Below are 20,500 nucleotides of genomic sequence, written 5' to 3' on the forward strand. Positions count from 1 at the left end.
TTAAATAGAATATTCATAACTGAAAGGTATAAAGACAAATATTGTATTAATATTTCAGTTTGATGTACTGTTACGTACATAACCTAATTTCATGTTGACTAATTTTCCAATTGACCAGATTTGAGTATTGTGTCGATTCAATCTAGAAAATACAGGATCTGTTTGAGTATACTTACAAATTGACACCATTTGGGTGAAAACATATTTCAATCACAAGTGTGTCACCCATCATTTTCATGACCACGATTTCTCCCAAAGACATGAGATGAATGTTTCTGCATAAAGAGTTAGCTAAAAACATCAAATATAACAAATAAATAGTAACAATAATACATTTTCCAACAAAACTTCTTCTGAAGATAATGACTGAGGCGACAGACAAACTGCCCATTAAGACTACATTTGGGTTGCTGTATGCCAGTCTGAGCCAGAGCTGCAGCTTTTTACAGACAACACATTCTTAGGAGAGATGAAGAAAAAAAACTGTCTTGAAATACACCTCATTCATGTCCCTGTAAAACTCATCATCCTCATTCATGTCCCTGTAAAACTCATCATCCTCATTCATGTCCCTGTAAAACTCATCATCCACAGTAGTTGGAACTAGTAGAAGACTCTTCCATTGGGAGGTTGAGATGTTGCAGCTTTGCTGTGAGTTGGTTTGCAGTGGATAGGCCATGGGGGAGGATTGGGGTAGAAGGGGGAAGTCAATCTCTTTCCCCAGAGTAGTCTCTGGTGATGGCAGGGTGGAGGTTGGAGGATTTGGGGGTGGCATTTCTGGGTGATGACAAAGGCTTTGCCACGTGGACTCAGAGGGGCATGACATGGCAGGTGGGGTGTGAGGACCCCTGGGATACACTGATGGTGCTCTGCAGTAGGGGGGAGGGGTGTATTGCGACTGATGATGTAATAACTAATCATAATGAAACCAAACCGGATATCAGGATACATCAATCAAACAGAATTTAAAAAAATCTTATAACAATAAATTACATTACCAGTTGGTTATTATGTTATCAATTGAGGGATTTAACAGTGATGTCAATATGATTACATTATCGATAACAAAAATTGTTACACAAACGTTATAATCAGTCTTTACATTATCCGGTGGCTATTACATTATCAATTGCAACAGGAAGTACAAATGATACACAATGAAAGGGAGGGAGGATGCTGGACGTGGCATGGTGGTGATGGTGGTGCCATAAGCTAGAGATCAGAGGTCAGACATTGTTTCCAATGGGGCTGACGTTCCTCAGGTTGTTGAGTTCCAGCTCCAGCTGGCGTATTTTAACGTCCTTGGTGTTCAGCTCCTCCTTCAGCTTTCTCAGCTCCTCCTGCTGCCTGAAGAACATCCTCAGTAGCTACAGAACAGAACAGAGGGATCAGGGTCACATAGCGTCCTGAAGAACATCCCCAGGAACTACAGAATAGAGGGATCAGGGTCACATAGCGTCCTGAAGAACATCCCCAGGAACTACAGAATAGAGGGATCAGGGTCACATAGCGTCCTGAAGAACATCCCCAGGAACTACAGAACAGAGGGATCAGGGTCACATAGCGTCCTGAAGAACATCCCCAGGAACTACAGAATAGAGGGATCAGGGTCACATAGCGTCCTGAAGAACATCCCCAGGAACTACAGAATAGAGGGATCAGGGTCACATAGCGTCCTGAAGAACATCCCCAGGAACTACAGAATAGAGGGATCAGGGTCACATAGCGTCCTGAAGAACATCCCCAGGAACTACAGAACAGAGGGATCAGGGTCACATAGCGTCCTGAAGAACATCCCCAGGAACTACAGAATAGAGGGATCAGGGTCACATAGCGTCCTGAAGAACATCCCCAGGAACTACAGAATAGAGGGATCAGGGTCACATAGCGTCCTGAAGAACATCCCCAGGAACTACAGAATAGAGGGATCAGGGTCACATAGCGTCCTGAAGAACATCCCCAGGAACTACAGAATAGAGGGATCAGGGTCACATAGCAACCTGAAGAACATCCCCAGGAACTACAGAATAGAGGGATCAGGGTCACATAGCGTCCTGAAGAACATCCCCAGGAACTACAGAATAGAGGGATCAGGGTCACATAGCGTCCTGAAGAACATCCTCAGGAACTACAGAATAGAGGGAACAGGTCCACAAAGATAACAGGCTATAGACCATAGTTTGTAATTGTGCTCTGGAAGTCATTTGAGCATTTGCACCCCATTCCAAGTAGTGTTTAATACACTCACTCACCACCACCCAACCAACCTTCTTCCTTCTCTCTCTTTTCTTTTCATTTATCCATTCACCCACCCATACCTCCATCCACAGTTATCTGATGAACACACCTCGTTCTCTGTCCTGGGTGGCACGTTTTCCAGCAGGTCAATGCCGTTGACCACCACACCTTTCTTTTCCTTCACCGGTGCCTTGAACACCAGCTGGTTGGGCTTCTGGTAGCCCTTCTTCAGGGACATTAACACTGGGTCTACACACACACACACACACACACACACACACACACACACACACACACACACACACACACACACACACACACACACACACACACACACACACACACACACACACACACACACACACACACACACACACACACACACACACACACAAACTTCATGAAAATGTGCTACGTACACTACACACACACTATATATTGATGTAAACATTTCCTCTCCCACTACTAGGACTATAGCATAAGGTGTACTGAACATTCAAACTAAAGACACATGCACGGTACCTCGGTTGATACCACTCAACCAGTCATTGGCTGAGAGGGCAGGCTCGGTCCCTGCCGTCATTGGATAGATGTCCTCCTGGTACGTCTCTGACTGCAACACCAGGAGAGACAGATTGAGAGCATGTTCCAATTCTTTAAGATCTCTGTTTCTTCCCAAGGGTGCACATGTTTGTTCCGACCCTGCACTGATTCAACATTCAATCTGATTCAACTGCCCTGGATTAGATGAATGAGGTGTGTTAGTGCAGGGCTGTAACAAATATGTGCACACACCCTAAGGTCTTTCCGGGAATGGATTGAGAAACACTGCTATATGAAGTGAGAGGGAGAAGGGCATCCCCACTGACACTGACCCTCCTTGGTACTATCATGGAGATGGGCTCGATCAGCCCCTTCAGCGTCACCAGCTTGTAGAAGCGAAACACCTCACAGGCCGTGACGTCCAGCCCATGCTTAGGCATCACACCTGAGGAAGGAATGGAGGTACCTTAGACATCACCATAGTCCTGCTACTGTATAACATTACCTTAGACATCAATATAGTCCTGCTACTGTATAACATTACCTTAGACATCACCATAGTCCTGCTACTGTATAACATTACCTTAGACATCACCATAGTCCTGCTACTGTATAACATTACCTTAGACATCACCATAGTCCTGCTACTGTATAACATTACCTTAGATATCACCATAGTCCTGCTACTGTATAACATTACCTTAGACATCACCATAGTGATGTTACTGTATAACATTACCTTAGACATCACCATAGTCCTGCTACTGTATAACATTACCTTAGACATCACCATAGTGATGTTACTGTATAACATTACCTTAGACATCACCATAGTCCTGTTACTGTATAACATTACCTTAGACATCACCATAGTGATGTTACTGTATAACATTACCTTAGACATCACCATAGTCCTGCTACTGTATAACATTACCTTAGACATCACCATAGTGATGTTACTGTATAACATTACCTTAGACATCCCATAGTAATGCTACTGTATAACATTACCTTAGACATCACCATAGTCCTGCTACTGTATAACATTACCTTAGACATCACCATTGTCCTGCTACTGTATAACATTACCTTAGACATCACCATAGTGATGTTACTGTATAACATTACCTTAGACATCACCATAGTGATGTTACTGTATAACATTACCTTAGACATCACCATAGTGATGTTACTGTATAACATTACCTTAGACATCACCATAGTGATGTTACTGTATAACATTACCTTAGACATCACCATTGTCCTGCTACTGTATAACATTACCTTAGACATCACCATAGTGATGTTACTGTATAACATTACCTTAGACATCACCATAGTGATGTTACTGTATAACATTACCTTAGACATCACCATAGTGATGTTACTGTATAACATTACCTTAGACATCACCATAGTGATGTTACTGTATAACATTACCTTAGACATCACCATAGTCCTGCTACTGTATAACATTACCTTAGACATCACCATAGTCCTGCTACTGTATAACATTACCTTAGACATCACCATAGTGATGTTACTGTATAACATTACCTTAGACATCACCATAGTCCTGCTACTGTATAACATTACCTTAGACATCACCATAGTCCTGCTACTGTATAACATTACCTTAGACATCACCATAGTCCTGCTACTGTATAACATTACCTTAGACATTACCATAGTGATGTTACTGTATAACATTACCTTAGACATCACCATAGTCCTGCTACTGTATAACATTACCTTAGACATTACCATAGTGATGTTACTGTATAACATTACCTTAGACATCACCATAGTGATGTTACTGTATAACATTACCTTAGACATTACCATCGTCCTGCTACTGTATAACATTACCTTAGACATCGCCATAGTGATGTTACTGTATAACATTACCTTAGACATTACCATAGTGATGTTACTGTATAACATTACCTTAGACATCACCATTGTCCTGCTACTGTATAACATTACCTTAGACATCACCATAGTCCTGCTTATGTATAACATTACCTTAGATATCACCATTGTCCTGCTACTGTATACCATTACCTTAGACATCACCATAGTCCTGCTTATGTATAACATTACCTTAGATATCAACATAGTCCTGCTACTGTATAACATTACCTTAGACATCACCATAGTGATGTTACTGTATAACATTACCTTAGACATTACCATTGTCCTGCTACTGTATAACATTACCTTAGATATTACAATAGTGATGTTACTGTATAACATTACCGTAGACATCACCATAGTGATGTTACTGTATAACATTACCTTAGACATTACCATTGTCCTGCTACTGTATAACATTACCTTAGACATCACCATTGTCCTGTTACTGTATAACATTACCTTAGACATTACCATTGTTTTGCTACTGTATAACATTACCTTAGACATCACCATTGTCCTGCTACTGTATAACATTACCTTAGACATCACCATTGTCCTGCTACTGTATAACATTACCTTAGACATCACCATAGTGATGTTACTGTATAACATTACCTTAGACATCACCATTGTCCTGCTACTGTATAACATTACCTTAGACATCACCATAGTCCTGCTACTGTATACCATTACCTTAGATATCACCATTGTCCTGCTACTGTATAACATTACCTTAGACATTACCATTGTCCTGCTACTGTATAACATTATCTTAGACATCACCATAGTGATGTTACTGTATAACATTACCTTAGACATCACCATAGTCCTGCTACTGTATAACATTACCTTAGATATCACCATAGTGATGTTACTGTATAACATGACTTTTAAAATCATTGATGACATTTCCATAGATTTTTCAAACATTATTTTTCACTCAGAAAAAGAGCAACAACATTACTGAATGAAAGCTAAGATGTGGCTGAGCAAACAAACCCAAACCCGTTTGGGTCTCTGTCTGTAAGGGTCGGCCCCCGGTGAGTCTGTCACTTACCAAGACCTTTCTGTGGGGCAGGGGAGCGGAACTCCATGAGATACTGCAGGTAGGGCTTCTCTGTGGTGATCTCATAGTAACGGATGTTGCCATCGCCCTGTGAATGGAATGGATGTATTTGTTTGCTATCTGACCCAGATGTCTTCCTATACATTTACATATATGTTTTACCTTCACTGTTACTGACAGGGGTTGTTGGTGAAACAGAAAGGGAATACCATCATTGAATCAGGGAATGTAAAATACTATTTAAGAATCTTTTTGGTTAACGAGTTAACGTTTTGGATACACTATGGTCTCACATCTACTTAAACCAATCAAATGACGTCTCACATCTACCTAAACCAATCAAATGACTAATTTGTCTTTAAAAAAAGATCCACTACATGAGTCCACACTGATGTTCACACTGTTCATTGTGTTGTGTAAGGGGTAGTGCTCACCTTTCCTGCCAGGTACAGCATGTGTGTGTCTGCATCATAGAAAGGAAACAGCAGCCCTGAGAGACCGTCTATCTCCTCTTCTACCATGGGCATAGACAGGTCCTCCTGTGGGACAACACACACACACACACACACACACACACACACACACACACACACACACACACACACACACACACACACACACACACACACACACACACACACACACACACACACACACACACACAGGGATCAGACATTGTTCCTGAACACACACACTTGAGGACACACACAATCCTTAATTGAGGATATACACACAAGTGCAGTTGCACACATACACACACACGCACGCATGTACGCACACACACACACACACACACACACACACACACACACACACACACACACACACACACACACACACACACACACACACACACACACACACACACACACACACACCGGGATCAGACATTGTTCCTGAACACACACACTTGAGCACACACAATCCTTAATTGAGGATATACACACAAGTGCAGTTGCACACATACACACACACACACGCATGCATGTACGCACACACACACACACACACACACACACACACACACACACACACACACACACACACACACACACACACACACACACACACACACACACACACACACACACACACACACACACACCCAAGGGGACACATACAGCCCCACATCCCAGCAGGGGGTCCCCGGCTGCCTCACCTGATCCCACAGTGCAATCTGTCTGGTGTTCCACCGGGACACACCTGTCGTCAGCAGCCTCTTCATGTTGCCCAGAAACACCACTCTGTTCACCCTGTGGTTCTTACAGCTGGCGTGCTGGTGGGGAACAATCACACAGAGACTCTACTGTAATGGGGCATTATATTCACTCTAAATGTGGGGAACAAACACACAGAGACTCTACTGTAATGGGGCATTATATTCACTCTAAATGTGGGGAACAATCACACAGATACTCTACTGTAATGGGGCATTATATTCACTCTAAATGTGGGGAACAATCACACAGAGACTCTACTGTAATGGGGCATTATATTCACTCTAAATGTGGGGAACAATCACACAGAGACTCTACTGTAATGGGGCATTATATTCACTCTAAATGTGGGGAACAATCACACAGAGACTCTACTGTAATGGGGCATTATATTCACTCTAAATGTGGGGAACAAACACACAGAGACTCTACTGTAATGGGGTATTATATTCACACTAAATGTGGGGAACAAACACACAGAGACTCTACTGTAATGGGGCATTATATTCACTCTAAATGTTGGGAACAATCACACAGATACTCTACCTCAATGGGGCATTATATTCACTTTTTTATATGTACTCTGTAAAGGAGGTAAATAGTGAAACCTTGTCTCTGTGAAGGAGGTAAATAGTGAAACCTTGTCTCTGTGAAGGAGGTAAATAGTGAAACCTTGTCTCTGTGAAGGAGGTAAATAGTGAAACCTTGTCTCTGTGAAGGAGGCAAATAGTGAAACTTTCTCTGTAAAGGAAGTAAATAGTGAAACCTTGTCTCTGTGAAGGAGAAAAATAATGAAACCTTGTCTCTGTGAAGGAGGTAAATAGTAAAACCTTGTCTCTGTGAAGGAGGTAAATAGTGAAACCTTGTCTCTGTGAAGGAGGTAAATAGTGAAACCTTGTCTCTGTGATAGTGAAACCTTGTTTCTGTGAAGGAGGTAAATAGTGAAACCTTGTCTCTGTGAAGGAGGTAAATAGTGAAACCTTGTCTCTGTAAAGGAGGTAAATAGTGAAACCTTGTCTCTGTGAAGGAGGCAAATAGTGAAACCTTGTCTCTGTGAAGGAGGTAAATAGTGAAACCTTGTCTCTGTGAAGGAGGTAAATAGTGAAACCTTGTCTCTGTGAAGGAGGCAAATAGTGAAAAATTCTCTGCTTGCTGTAAGACTGACCTGTAAGACTCTCCCGGAGCGCGGCTCGATGACACGCAGCTTCCTGTCTTTACAGCTGGTGGCCAGCAGGCTGCCGTCTGTGTTGAAGGACATACACACGATGACGTCAGAGTGACAGTCGATCATCTTCACCGGCTCACCTATCTCCAGGTTCCAGATCAGGATCTGGATGGGACGGACAGGGAATCATATCAACTGTCAGTTCTGATCTTATCTTAGATCATATCTGATCTTTGAAGAAAAGGGAGTGAAATGGGGAAAGACTTCCCCTGAACTCCAATAAAAACACATTTTCTTTTAGTTTGTACTATTACAAATAGTTTTGTTATGTTGTGCTATGATGTGAACTAATGAATATGACCCTGTTGTGTATACCTTACAGTCGTAGCCAGTGATCTGTGATGATACCTTACAGTCGTAGCCAGTGATCTGTGATGATACCTTACAGTCGTAGCCAGTGATCTGTGATGATACCTTATAGTCATAGCCAGTGATCTGTGATGATACCTTATAGTCGTAGCCAGTGATCTGTGATGATACCTTACAGTCGTAGCCAGTGATCTGTGATGATACCTTACAGTCGTAGCCAGTGATCTGTGATGATACCTTACAGTCGTAGCCAGTGATCTGTGATGATACCTTATAGTCGTAGCCAGTGATCTGTGATGATACCTTACAGTCATAGCCAGTGATCTGTGATGATACCTTACAGTCATAGCCAGTGATCTGTGATGATACCTTATAGTCATAGCCAGTGATCTGTGATGATACCTTACAGTCGTAGCCAGTGATCTGTGATGATACCTTATTGTCATAGCCAGTGATCTGTGATGATACCTTACAGTCGTAGCCAGTGATCTGTGATGATACCTTACAGTCGTAGCCAGTGATCTGTGATGATACCCTATAGTCATAGCCAGTGATCTGTGGTGATACCTTATAGTCATAGCCAGTGATCTGTGATGATACCTTATAGTCATAGCCAGTGATCTGTGATGATACCGTATAGTCATAGCCAGTGATCTGTGATGATACCTTATAGTCATAGCCAGTGATCTGTGGTGATACCTTATAGTCATAGCCAGTGATCTGTGGTGATACCTTATAGTCATAGCCAGTGATCTGTGATGATACCTTATAGTCATAGCCAGTGATCTGTGATGATACCTTATAGTCATAGCCAGTGATCTGTGATGATACCTTATAGTCATAGCCAGTGATCTGTGATGATACCTTATAGTCATAGCCAGTGATCTGTGATGATACCTTATAGTCATAGCCAGTGATCTGTGGTGATACCTTATAGTCATAGCCAGTGATCTGTGGTGATACCTTATAGTCATAGCCAGTGATCTGTGATGATACCTTATAGTCATAGCCAGTGATCTGTGATGATACCTTATAGTCATAGCCAGTGATCTGTGGTGATACCTTATAGTCATAGCCAGTGATCTGTGATGATACCTTATAGTCATAGCCAGTGATCTGTGATGATACCGTATAGTCATAGCCAGTGATCTGTGATGATACCTTATAGTCATAGCCAGTGATCTGTGGTGATACCTTATAGTCATAGCCAGTGATCTGTGGTGATACCTTATAGTCATAGCCAGTGATCTGTGATGATACCTTATAGTCATAGCCAGTGATCTGTGATGATACCTTATAGTCATAGCCAGTGATCTGTGATGATACCTTATAGTCATAGCCAGCACTGAAGAGGATTCCACTGCTGGTGGGGTGCCACTCGATGAGGCCCACACGCCTGCTGTGTCCATACAGCTCCATCATGGCCTCTGTCATATTCCGCCTCAGCCCTCCCTCTGGGATCTCCCATACTCGTACCTGGCACACACACGCACACACACACACACACACACACACACACACACACACACACACACACACACACACACACACACACACACACACACACACACACACACACACACACACACACAGACAGACACACAGACATACACACACACGTACACATGAACACACACAAACACAATTAGCATATATCTAATCTTTAGTAAACAAATTCACAAAATTCATTTGAATTACTGTTTCATTCTTTGTTAGAGTACCTTTGATACTTCAATGTCAACCTAACGTTTAAGCCTTTGATACTTTAGCCAGTCATACACTCGTCTCTCCAATGTAATCATGATCCTATTTGTGATCAGATTGACAGTTTGTATGTGTGTATTGAAGATGTCAGCATAGCGAGCTGCTGTATACTTGATGGAAAATAGACCATATAATCTGTAATAGAGCTCTGTGAGGGAGCTCTGTTATGTAGCTCTGTGAGGGAGCTCTGTGAGGGAGCTCTGTGATGTAGCTCTGTGATGTAGCTCTGTGAGGGAGCTCTGTGAGGGAGCTCTGTGAGGGAGCTCTGTGATGGAGCTCTGTGATAGAGCTCTGTGATGGAGCTCTGTGACGGAGCTCTGTGAGGGAGCTCGGTGATGGAGCTCAGTGAGGGAGCTCGGTGAGGTAGCTCTGTGATGTAACTCTGTGAGGGAGCTCAGTAATGGAGCTCTGTGTTGTACTGAGGAGATTATCCTATAATAAGTGAAAGTACTACGGGACGCAGAACTAACATACAGTTGAAGTCGGGAGTTTACATAGACTTAGGTTGGAGCCATTAAAACTAGTTTTTCAACCACTCCACATATTTCTTGTTAATAAACTATAGTTTTGGCAAATCGATTAGGACATCTACTTTGTGCATGACACAAGTCATTTTCCAATAATTGTTTATAGACAGATAATTTCACTTATAATTCACTGTATCACAATTCCAGTGGGTCAGAAGTTTACATACACTAAGTTGACTGTGCCTTTAAACAGCTTGGAAAATTCCAGAAAATTATGTCATGGCTTTAGACGCTTCTGATAGGCTAATTGACCTCATTTGAGTCAATTGGAGGTGTACCTGTGGATGTATTTCAAGGCCTACCTTCAAACTCAGTGCCTCTTTGCTTGACATCATGGGAAAATCAAAATAAATCAACCAAGACTTCAGAAAAAAAATTGTAGACCTCCACAAGTCTGGTTCATCCTTGGGAGCAATTTCCAAACGCCTGAAGGTACCATGTTCATCTGTACAAACAATAGTACGTAAGTATAAACACCATGGGACCACGCAGCTGTCATACCGCTCAAGAAGGAGACACGTTCTGTCTCCTAGAGATGAACATACTTTGCTGCAAAAAGTGGAAATCAATCCCAGAATAACAGCAAAGGACCTTGTGAAGTGGCTGGAGGAAACAGGTACAAAAGTATTTATATCCATAGTAAAACGAGTCCTATATCGACATAACCTGAAAGGCCGCTCAGCAAGGAAGAAGCCACTGCTCTAAAACCGCCATAAAAAAAGCCAGACTACAGTTTGCAACTGCACATGGGGACAAAGATTGTACTTTTTGGAGAAATGTCTTCTGGTCTGATGAAACAAAAATAGAACTGTTTGGCCATCGTTATGTTTGGAGGAAAAAGGGGGAGGCTTGCAAGTCAAAGAACAGCATCCCAACCTTGAAGCATGGGGGGTGGCAGCATCATGTTGTGGGTGTGCTTTGCTGCAGGAGGGACTGGTGCACTTCACAAAATAGATGGCATCATGAGAAAGAAAAATTATGTGGATATATTGAAGCAACATCTCAAGACATCAGTCAGGAAGTTAAAGCTTTGTCACAAATGGGTCTTCCAAATGGACAATGGCCCCAAGCATACTAACAAAGTTGTGGCAAAATGGCTTCAGGACAACAAAGTCAAGGTTCTGGAGTGTCCATCACAAAGCCCTGATCTCAATCCCATAGAAAATTTGTCGGCAGAACTGAAAAAGCATGTGAGAGCAAGGAGGCATACAAATCTGACTCAGTTACACCAGCTCTGTCAGGAGGAATGGGCCAAAATTCACCCAACCTATTGTGGAAGCTTGTGGAAGGCTACCCAAAACGTTTGACCCAAGTTAAACAATTTAAAGGCAGTGCTACCAAATACTAACTGAGTGTATGTAAACTTCTGACCCACTGGGAATGTGATGAAAGAAATAAAAGCCTAAATAAATCATTCTCTCTACTATTATTCTGACATTTCACATTCTTAAAATAAAGTGGTGATCCTAACTGACCTCAGAATTTTTACTAGGATTAAATGTCAGGAATTGTGAAAAACAGAGTGTAAATGTATTTGGCTAAGGTGTATGTTAACTTCCAACTTCAACTGTAGCTGCACAGTCAATGAGTCAGCAGAAACAGCAGTTTACTGTGTGTGTATGTGTGCACTTACAGAGGAATCTTCAGAGCAGGAAGCTATGATGTTTTCAAAGAAGGGATTCCATTTGATGTCCAGGACATTGCCTTGGTGGCCACACACTTTGGGGTGGTGGGGGTCGATGCGGCCGGCCTGAAACAAAAGAACAAACATACTGATCATATATTGAGGAAAGAACAGATGGCTCTATCACCATTACTGATATGTACATGACTATGTATTTTCCAAATGATGACATCACACATATAGGCCATATGTCAAGGTAAATATTTGTATACCTTTATTTAACTAGGCAAGTCAGTTAAGAACAAATCCTTATTTACAATGACAGCCTACCCTGGCCAAACCAAGACGACACTGGGCCAATTGTGCACCACCCTATGTGACTCCCAATCACAGCCAGTTGTGATAGAGCCTGGAATTGAACCAGGGGCTGTAGTGACACCTCTTGCAATGAGATGCAGTGCCTTAGACCGCTGCGCCACTCGGGAGCTCTCAGAGGGAAACATTGAGTAACACTAGCCATGTAAACAGTTAACACAACCCTACATATGTCAAGGTCAGAGGACACCACTGAGTAACACTAGCCATGTAAACAGTTAACACAACCCTACATATGTCAAGGTTAGAGAACACCACTGAGTAACACTAGCCATGTAAACAGTTAACACAACCCTACATATGTCAAGGTTAGAGAACACCACTGAGTAACACTAGCCATGTAAACAGTTAACACAACCCTACATATGTCAAGGTTAGAGAACACCACTGAGTAACACTAGCCATGTAAACAGTTAACACAACCCTACATATGTCAAGGTTAGAGAACACCACTGAGTAACACTAGCCATGTAAACAGTTAATACAACCCTACATATGTCAAGGTTAGAGAACACCACTGAGTAACACTAGCCATGTAAACAGTTAACACAACCCTACATATGTCAAGGTTAGAGGACACCACTGAGTAACACTAGCCATGTAAACAGTTAACACAACCCTACATATGTCAAGGTTAGAGGACACCACTGAGTAACACTAGCCATGTAAACAGTTAACACAACCCTACATATGTCAAGGTTAGAGAACACCACTGAGTAACACTAGCCATGTAAACAGTTAACACAACCCTACATATGTCAAGGTTAGAGAACACCACTGAGTAACACTAGCCATGTAAACAGTTAACACAACCCTACATATGTCAAGGTTAGAGAACACCACTGAGTAACACTAGCCATGTAAACAGTTAACACAACCCTACATATGTCAAGGTTAGAGAACACCACTGAGTAACACTAGCCATGTAAACAGTTAACACAACCCTACATATGTCAAGGTTAGAGAACACCACTGAGTAACACTAGCCATGTAAACAGTTAACACAACCCTACATATGTCAAGGTTAGAGGACACCACTGAGTAACACTAGCCATGTAAACAGTTAACACAACCCTACATATGTCAAGGTCAGAGGACACCACTGAGTAACACTAGCCATGTAAACAGTTAATACAACCCTACATATGTCAAGGTCAGAGGACACCACTGAGTAACACTAGCCATGTAAACAGTTAATACAACCCTACATATGTCAAGGTCAGAGGACACCACTGAGTAACACTAGCCATGTAAACAGTTAACACAACCCTACATATGTCAAGGTCAGAGGACACCACTGAGTAACACTAGCCATGTAAACAGTTAACACAACCCTACATATGTCAAGGTTAGAGAACACCACTGAGTAACACTAGCCATGTAAACAGTTAACACAACCCTACATATGTCAAGGTTAGAGAACACCACTGAGTAACACTAGCCATGTAAACAGTTAACACAACCCTACATATGTCAAGGTTAGAGGACACCACTGAGTAACACTAGCCATGTAAACAGTTAACACAACCCTACATATGTCAAGGTTAGAGGACACCACTGAGTAACACTAGCCATGTAAACAGTTAACACAACCCTACATATGTCAAGGTTAGAGAACACCACTGAGTAACACTAGCCATGTAAACAGTTAACACAACCCTACATATGTCAAGGTTAGAGAACACCACTGAGCAACACTAGCCATGTAAACAGTTAACACAACCCTACATATGTCAAGGTTAGAGAACACCACTGAGTAACACTAGCCATGTAAACAGTTAACACAACCCTACATATGTCAAGGTTAGAGAACACCACTGAGTAACACTAGCCATGTAAACAGTTAACACAACCCTACATATGTCAAGGTTAGAGAACACCACTGAGTAACACTAGCCATGTAAACAGTTAACACAACCCTACATATGTCAAGGTTAGAGAACACCACTGAGTAACACTAGCCATGTAAACAGTTAACACAACCCTACATATGTCAAGGTTAGAGGACACCACTGAGTAACACTAGCCATGTAAACAGTTAACACAACCCTACATATGTCAAGGTCAGAGGACACCACTGAGTAACACTAGCCATGTAAACAGTTAATACAACCCTACATATGTCAAGGTCAGAGGACACCACTGAGTAACACTAGCCATGTAAACAGTTAATACAACCCTACATATGTCAAGGTTAGAGGACACCACTGAGTAACACTAGCCATGTAAACAGTTAACACAACCCTACAAAATTGATTGGATAATTTGATGACCCCGGTCAAATAACGTCTCTTTAAAACGTTCACCCTTACAGAGAAATGTTGACTTTGTGTAACTGAACCGTTGGGGTGCTAATAAAACACGATGAAAGTGTACTGACACTGTAACAATGTTATCCCTGCTGATCCTTCAATTACCAAACAAACTCAACACTTGGCTGTTAAAGTCCACACTCAACAAAAACACAATGCAGCAGAGAAATACACATGGAAGAAATAACCTCATTTCCTTTGTTTAAGAACCAGGGACAACCAAAGGATTTGTTATTGCAATGTGCCTCTATGGCCACAGTGAGGCGCTGGATTAGCAGACTTGGATGGATCATGGCTGAGACCTCTCAATGTTGGTCATGATGTCATGAATGTTTGATGTTACTTCAATCCACTGACCTCCTTCTTATTTTCTCAGAGACATATGGCTGAGAGCTTCAGGCCATGCCTGAGTGGAACTGGCTGTGTGTGTGTGTGTGTGTGTGTGTGTGTGTGTGTGTGTGTGTGTGTGTGTGTGTGTGTGTGTGTGTGTGTGTGTGTGTGTGTGTGTGTGTGTGTGTGTGTGTGTGTGTGTGTGTGTGTGTGTGTGCGCGTGTGAGCGTGCATGCATTTTTATATTTATAAATACAGTGCATTCGGAAAGTATTCAGACCCCTTGACTTTTTCCATATTTTCTTACATTACTGCCTTATTCTAAAATTGATTAAATAATTTTCCCCTCATCAATCTACACACAATACCCCATAATGACATAGCAAAACCTGTTTTTTAGAAATTTTTGCAAATGTATAAAATAAAAATAAAATTAAATATGACATTTACATAAGTATTCAGACCCTTTACACAGTACTTTGTTGAAGCACCTTTGGCAGTGATTACAGCTTTGAGTCTTCTTGGGTATGATGCTACAAGCTTGGCACACCTGTATTTGGGGAGTTTCTGCCATTCTTCTCTGCAGATCCTCTCAAACTCTGTCAGGTTGGATGGGGAGCGTCGCTGCACAGCTATTTTCAGGTCTCTCCAGAGATGTTCGATCGAGTTCAAGTCCAGGCTCTGGCTGGGCCAATCAAGGACATTCAGAGCCTTGTCTCGAAGCCACACCTGCGTTGTCTTGGCTGTGTGCTTAGGGTCGTTGTCCTGTTGGAAGGTGAACCTTCACCACAGTCTGAGGTCCTGAGCGCTTTGGAGCAAGTTTTCATCAAGGATCTCTCTGTACGTTGCTCCGTTCATCTTTCCCTCAATGCCGACTAGTCTCCCAGTCCATGCCACCGAAAAACATCCCAAGAGTATGATGCTGCCACCACCATGCTTCACCGTAGGGATGGTGCCAGGTTTCCTCGAGACGTGACGCTTGGCATTCAGGTCAAAGAGTTCAATCTTGGTTTTAGCAGACCAGAGAATCTTGTTTCTCATGGTCTGAGAGCCTTTTGGCAAACTCCAAGCGGGCTGTTATGTGCCTTTTACTGAGGAGTGGCTTCCGTCTGGCCACTCTACTATAAAAGCCTGATCGCTGCCAAAGGTGCTTCAACAAAGTACTGAATAAAGGGTCTGAATACTTATGTAAATGTTATATTTCAGTTTTTTATTTGTAATACATTTGCAAACATTTTTAAAAAGCAGTCTTTTCTTCGTCATTATGGGGCAAGTGTGTGTAGATTGATAAGTTATTTTTGTATTTTTTTAATCCATTTTAAAATAAGGCTGTAACGTAACAAAATGTGGAAAAAGTGAATGGGTCTGAATTCTTTCAGAATGCACTGTATATACTGTATTTGTGTGTGTGTGTGTGTGTGTGTGTGTGTGTGTGTGTGTGTGTGTGTGTGTGTGTGTGTGTGTGTGACAAACCAAGGGCAGCCAGCATTCATAACTTGGAGTATCCTTTTCATGTCAGAACAGATTGACTGCTAAAGTCCCTACCCAGGCTTTTCAGAAAAAGAGTCCAATCTCGACAGCTTCCCACAGTAAAACTTTACCAACTATTCTCAATTAGTGTGTCATTTTCTAATGTAGACTTTCTTCCAGAGATTTCTTCTATAAACTAAACTCATCATCTCCTGTATGATTTCCCATAGGTCCTCAATACTCGACAGACATGACAGATGTCACAGTTTTAATCAGAAATACTCATTCCTCATTAGCTGAGGGAAAGTGGGGAACACATCTGATAAAATATTAAAACAAAGCTTGATATCATCTTGTAGAAGCATATTGGGCCTCAGTGTAAGTCTTACAGGATTATGCCATTATTAAATCGGTTATGGAATTCGAAGTCTTTGAATATTAATACATAGAGGACAAAGGGAGGGCATCAGGCAGAAGCCAGGGTGAATCTGGATCACAATTCTGAGATGGTGTGAATGAGACCTTGGGTTGAACCAGGCCCTCTGGGCATTCAGTACACTGGTTGGCTCCCTTTAAGGGTTAAAGACGTGTTCTATGTTGGTGCTTTGTATTCTGGAAGGTTGTGAAGTGTTCTATGTTGGTGCTTTGTATTCTGGATGGTTTTGAAGTGTTCTATGTTGGTGCTTTGTATTCTGGATGGTTTTGAAGTGTTCTATGTTGGTGCTTTGTATTCTGGATGGTTTTGAAGTGTTCTATGTTGGTGCTTTGTATTCTGGATGGTTTTGAAGTGTTCTATGTTGGTGCTTTGTATTCTGGATGGTTTTGAAGTGTTCTATGTTGGTGCTTTGTATTCTGGATGGTTTTGAAGTGTTCTATGTTGGTGCTTTGTATTCTGGAAGGTTGTGAAGTGTTCTATGTTGGTGCTTTGTATTCTGGATGGTTTTGAAGTGTTCTATGTTGGTGCTTTGTATTCTGGAAGGTTTTCTGGAAGACTTCCAATCACAGACATTCTCATGATGTCATCTGGCAACAGCCACACGACACATTATCACCAGAGACTCTATAACACAGGGCTGCCCTAACACAGGGCTGTTATATCCTGCTGTGTTCACCAGAGACTCTCTAACACAGGGCTGTTATACCCTGCTGTGTTCACCAGAGACTCTCTAACACAGGGCTGTTGTACCCTGCTGTGTTCACCAGAGACTCTCTAACACAGGGCTGTTATACCCTGCTGTGTTCACCAGAGACTCTCTAACACAGGGCTGTTATACCCTGCTGTGTTCACCAGAGACTCTCTAACACAGGGCTGTTATACCCTGCTGTGTTCACCAGAGACTCTCTAACACAGGGCTGTTGTACCCTGCTGTGTTCACCAGAGACTCTCTAACACAGGGCTGGAGTACCCTGCTGCGTTCACACTTAGACACACAGCAGCTCTACATACTGATAGGGAAACAAATGCACGCACACACACACACACACACTGATTGGTGAGAAACACAAACACACCATTACTTGATAAGTACATTCTCTTTATACATGTTTACATCATGTATGTAGGACCAATACCTCAGATTCACCTGAAGGTTACATCATATCTGTAGGTTTAATACCTCAGATTCACCTGAAGGTTACATCATATCTGTAGGTTTAATACCTCAGATTCACCTGAAGGTTACATCATATCTGTAGGACCAATACCTCAGATTCACCTGAAGGTTACATCATATATGTAGAATCAATACCTCAGATTCACCTGAAGGTTACATCATATCTGTAGGTTTAATATCTCAGATTCACCTGAAGGTTACATCATATATGTAGAATCAATACCTCAGATTCACCTGAAGGTTACATCATATCTGTAGGTTTAATATCTCAGATTCACCTGAAGGTTACATCATATCTGTAGGACCAATACCTCAGTTTCACCTGAAGGTTACATCATATCTGTAGAACCAATACCTCAGATTCACCTGAAGGTTACATCATATCTGTAGAATCAATACCTCAGATTCACCTGAAGGTTACATCATATCTGTAGGACCAATACCTCAGATTCACCTGAAGGTTACATCATATCTGTAGAACCAATACCTCAGTTTCACCTGAAGGTTACATCATATCTGTAGAATCAATACCTCAGATTCACCTGAAGGTTACATCATATCTGTAGGTTTAATACCTCAGATTCACCTGAAGGTTACATCATATATGTAGAATCAATACCTCAGATTCACCTGAAGGTTACATCATATATGTAGAATCAATACCTCAGATTCACCTGAAGGTTACATCATATCTGTAGGTTTAATATCTCAGATTCACCTGAAGGTTACATCATATCTGTAGGTTTAATACCTCAGATTCACCTGAAGGTTACATCATATCTGTAGGTTTAATATATCAGATTCACCTGAAGGTTACATCATATCTGTAGGACCAATACCTCAGATTCACCTGAAGGTTACATCATATCTGTAGGTTTAATATCTCAGATTCACCTGAAGGTTACATCATATCTGTAGGTTTAATATCTCAGATTCACCTGAAGGTTACATCATATCTGTAGGACCAATACCTCAGATTCACCTGAAGGTTACATCATATCTGTAGGTTTAATATCTCAGATTCACCTGAAGGTTACATCATATCTGTAGGTTTAATACCTCAGATTCGCCTGAAGGTTACATCATATCTGTAGGACCAAAACCTCAGATTCACCTGAAGGTTACATCATATCTGTAGAACCAATACCTCAGATTCACCTGAAGGTTACATCATATCTGTAGAACCAATACCTCAGATTCACCTGAAGGTTACATCATATCTGTAGAACCAATACCTCAGATTCACCTGAAGGTTACATCATATCTGTAGAACCAATACCTCAGATTCACCTGAAGGTTACATCATATCTGTAGGTTTAATACCTCAGATTCACCTGAAGGTTACATCATATCTGTAGAACCAATACCTCAGATTCACCTGAAGGTTACATAATATCTGTAGGTTTAATACCTCAGATTCACCTGAAGGTTACATCATATCTGTAGGTTTAATATCTCAGATTCACCTGAAGGTTACATCATATCTGTAGGTTTAATATCTCAGTTTCACCTGAAGGTTACATAATATCTGTAGGTTTAATACCTCAGATTCACCTGAAGGTTACATCATATCTGTAGAACCAATACCTCAGATTCACCTGAAGGTTACATCATATCTGTAGAACCAATACCTCAGATTCACCTGAAGGTTACATCATATCTGTAGGTTTAATATCTCAGATTCACCTGAAGGTTACATCATATATGTAGAATCAATACCTCAGATTCACCTGAAGGTTACATCATATCTGTAGGTTTAATATCTCAGATTCACCTGAAGGTTACATCATATCTGTAGAACCAATACCTCAGATTCAACTGAAGGTTACATCATATCTGTAGGTTTAATATCTCAGATTCACCTGAAGGTTACATCATATCTGTAGGTTTAATATCTCAGTTTCATCTGAAGGTTACATCATATCTGTAGGTTTAATATCTCAGATTCACCTGAAGGTTACATCATATCT

The 20,500-nt window shown here is 41.5% G+C and overlaps 1 protein-coding gene across 3 annotated transcripts in view; it reads right to left on the reverse strand.

The window, feature by feature from the left end:
- Positions 1 to 29: 29 nt before the first annotated feature.
- Positions 30 to 20,500, reverse strand: part of coro2ba (coronin, actin binding protein, 2Ba) — an 87,127-nt gene continuing 66,656 nt past the window's right edge. For 2 of the 3 annotated variants that reach the window (XM_038996188.1, XM_038996197.1), the window contains exons 3-12: positions 12,440 to 12,556; positions 9,842 to 9,991; positions 8,147 to 8,311; positions 6,924 to 7,040; positions 6,199 to 6,303; positions 5,756 to 5,852; positions 3,114 to 3,226; positions 2,761 to 2,851; positions 2,348 to 2,487; positions 30 to 1,367 (exon numbers count right to left, since the gene is read on the reverse strand). In XM_038996188.1, coding sequence (XP_038852116.1) covers positions 1,227 to 1,367; positions 2,348 to 2,487; positions 2,761 to 2,851; positions 3,114 to 3,226; positions 5,756 to 5,852; positions 6,199 to 6,303; positions 6,924 to 7,040; positions 8,147 to 8,311; positions 9,842 to 9,991; positions 12,440 to 12,556 — 1,236 coding nt within the window. In that variant the 3' untranslated portion in view covers positions 30 to 1,226. Of the gene's footprint in view, positions 1,368 to 2,318; positions 2,488 to 2,760; positions 2,852 to 3,113; positions 3,227 to 5,755; positions 5,853 to 6,198; positions 6,304 to 6,923; positions 7,041 to 8,146; positions 8,312 to 9,841; positions 9,992 to 12,439; positions 12,557 to 20,500 lie in introns of all 3 variants that reach the window. The other variant, XM_038996205.1, reaches the window with a different exon arrangement.

Source organism: Salvelinus namaycush, chromosome 1 (assembly GCF_016432855.1).
Source record: "Salvelinus namaycush isolate Seneca chromosome 1, SaNama_1.0, whole genome shotgun sequence".
NCBI classification, from domain to species: Eukaryota; Metazoa; Chordata; class Actinopteri; order Salmoniformes; family Salmonidae; genus Salvelinus; species Salvelinus namaycush.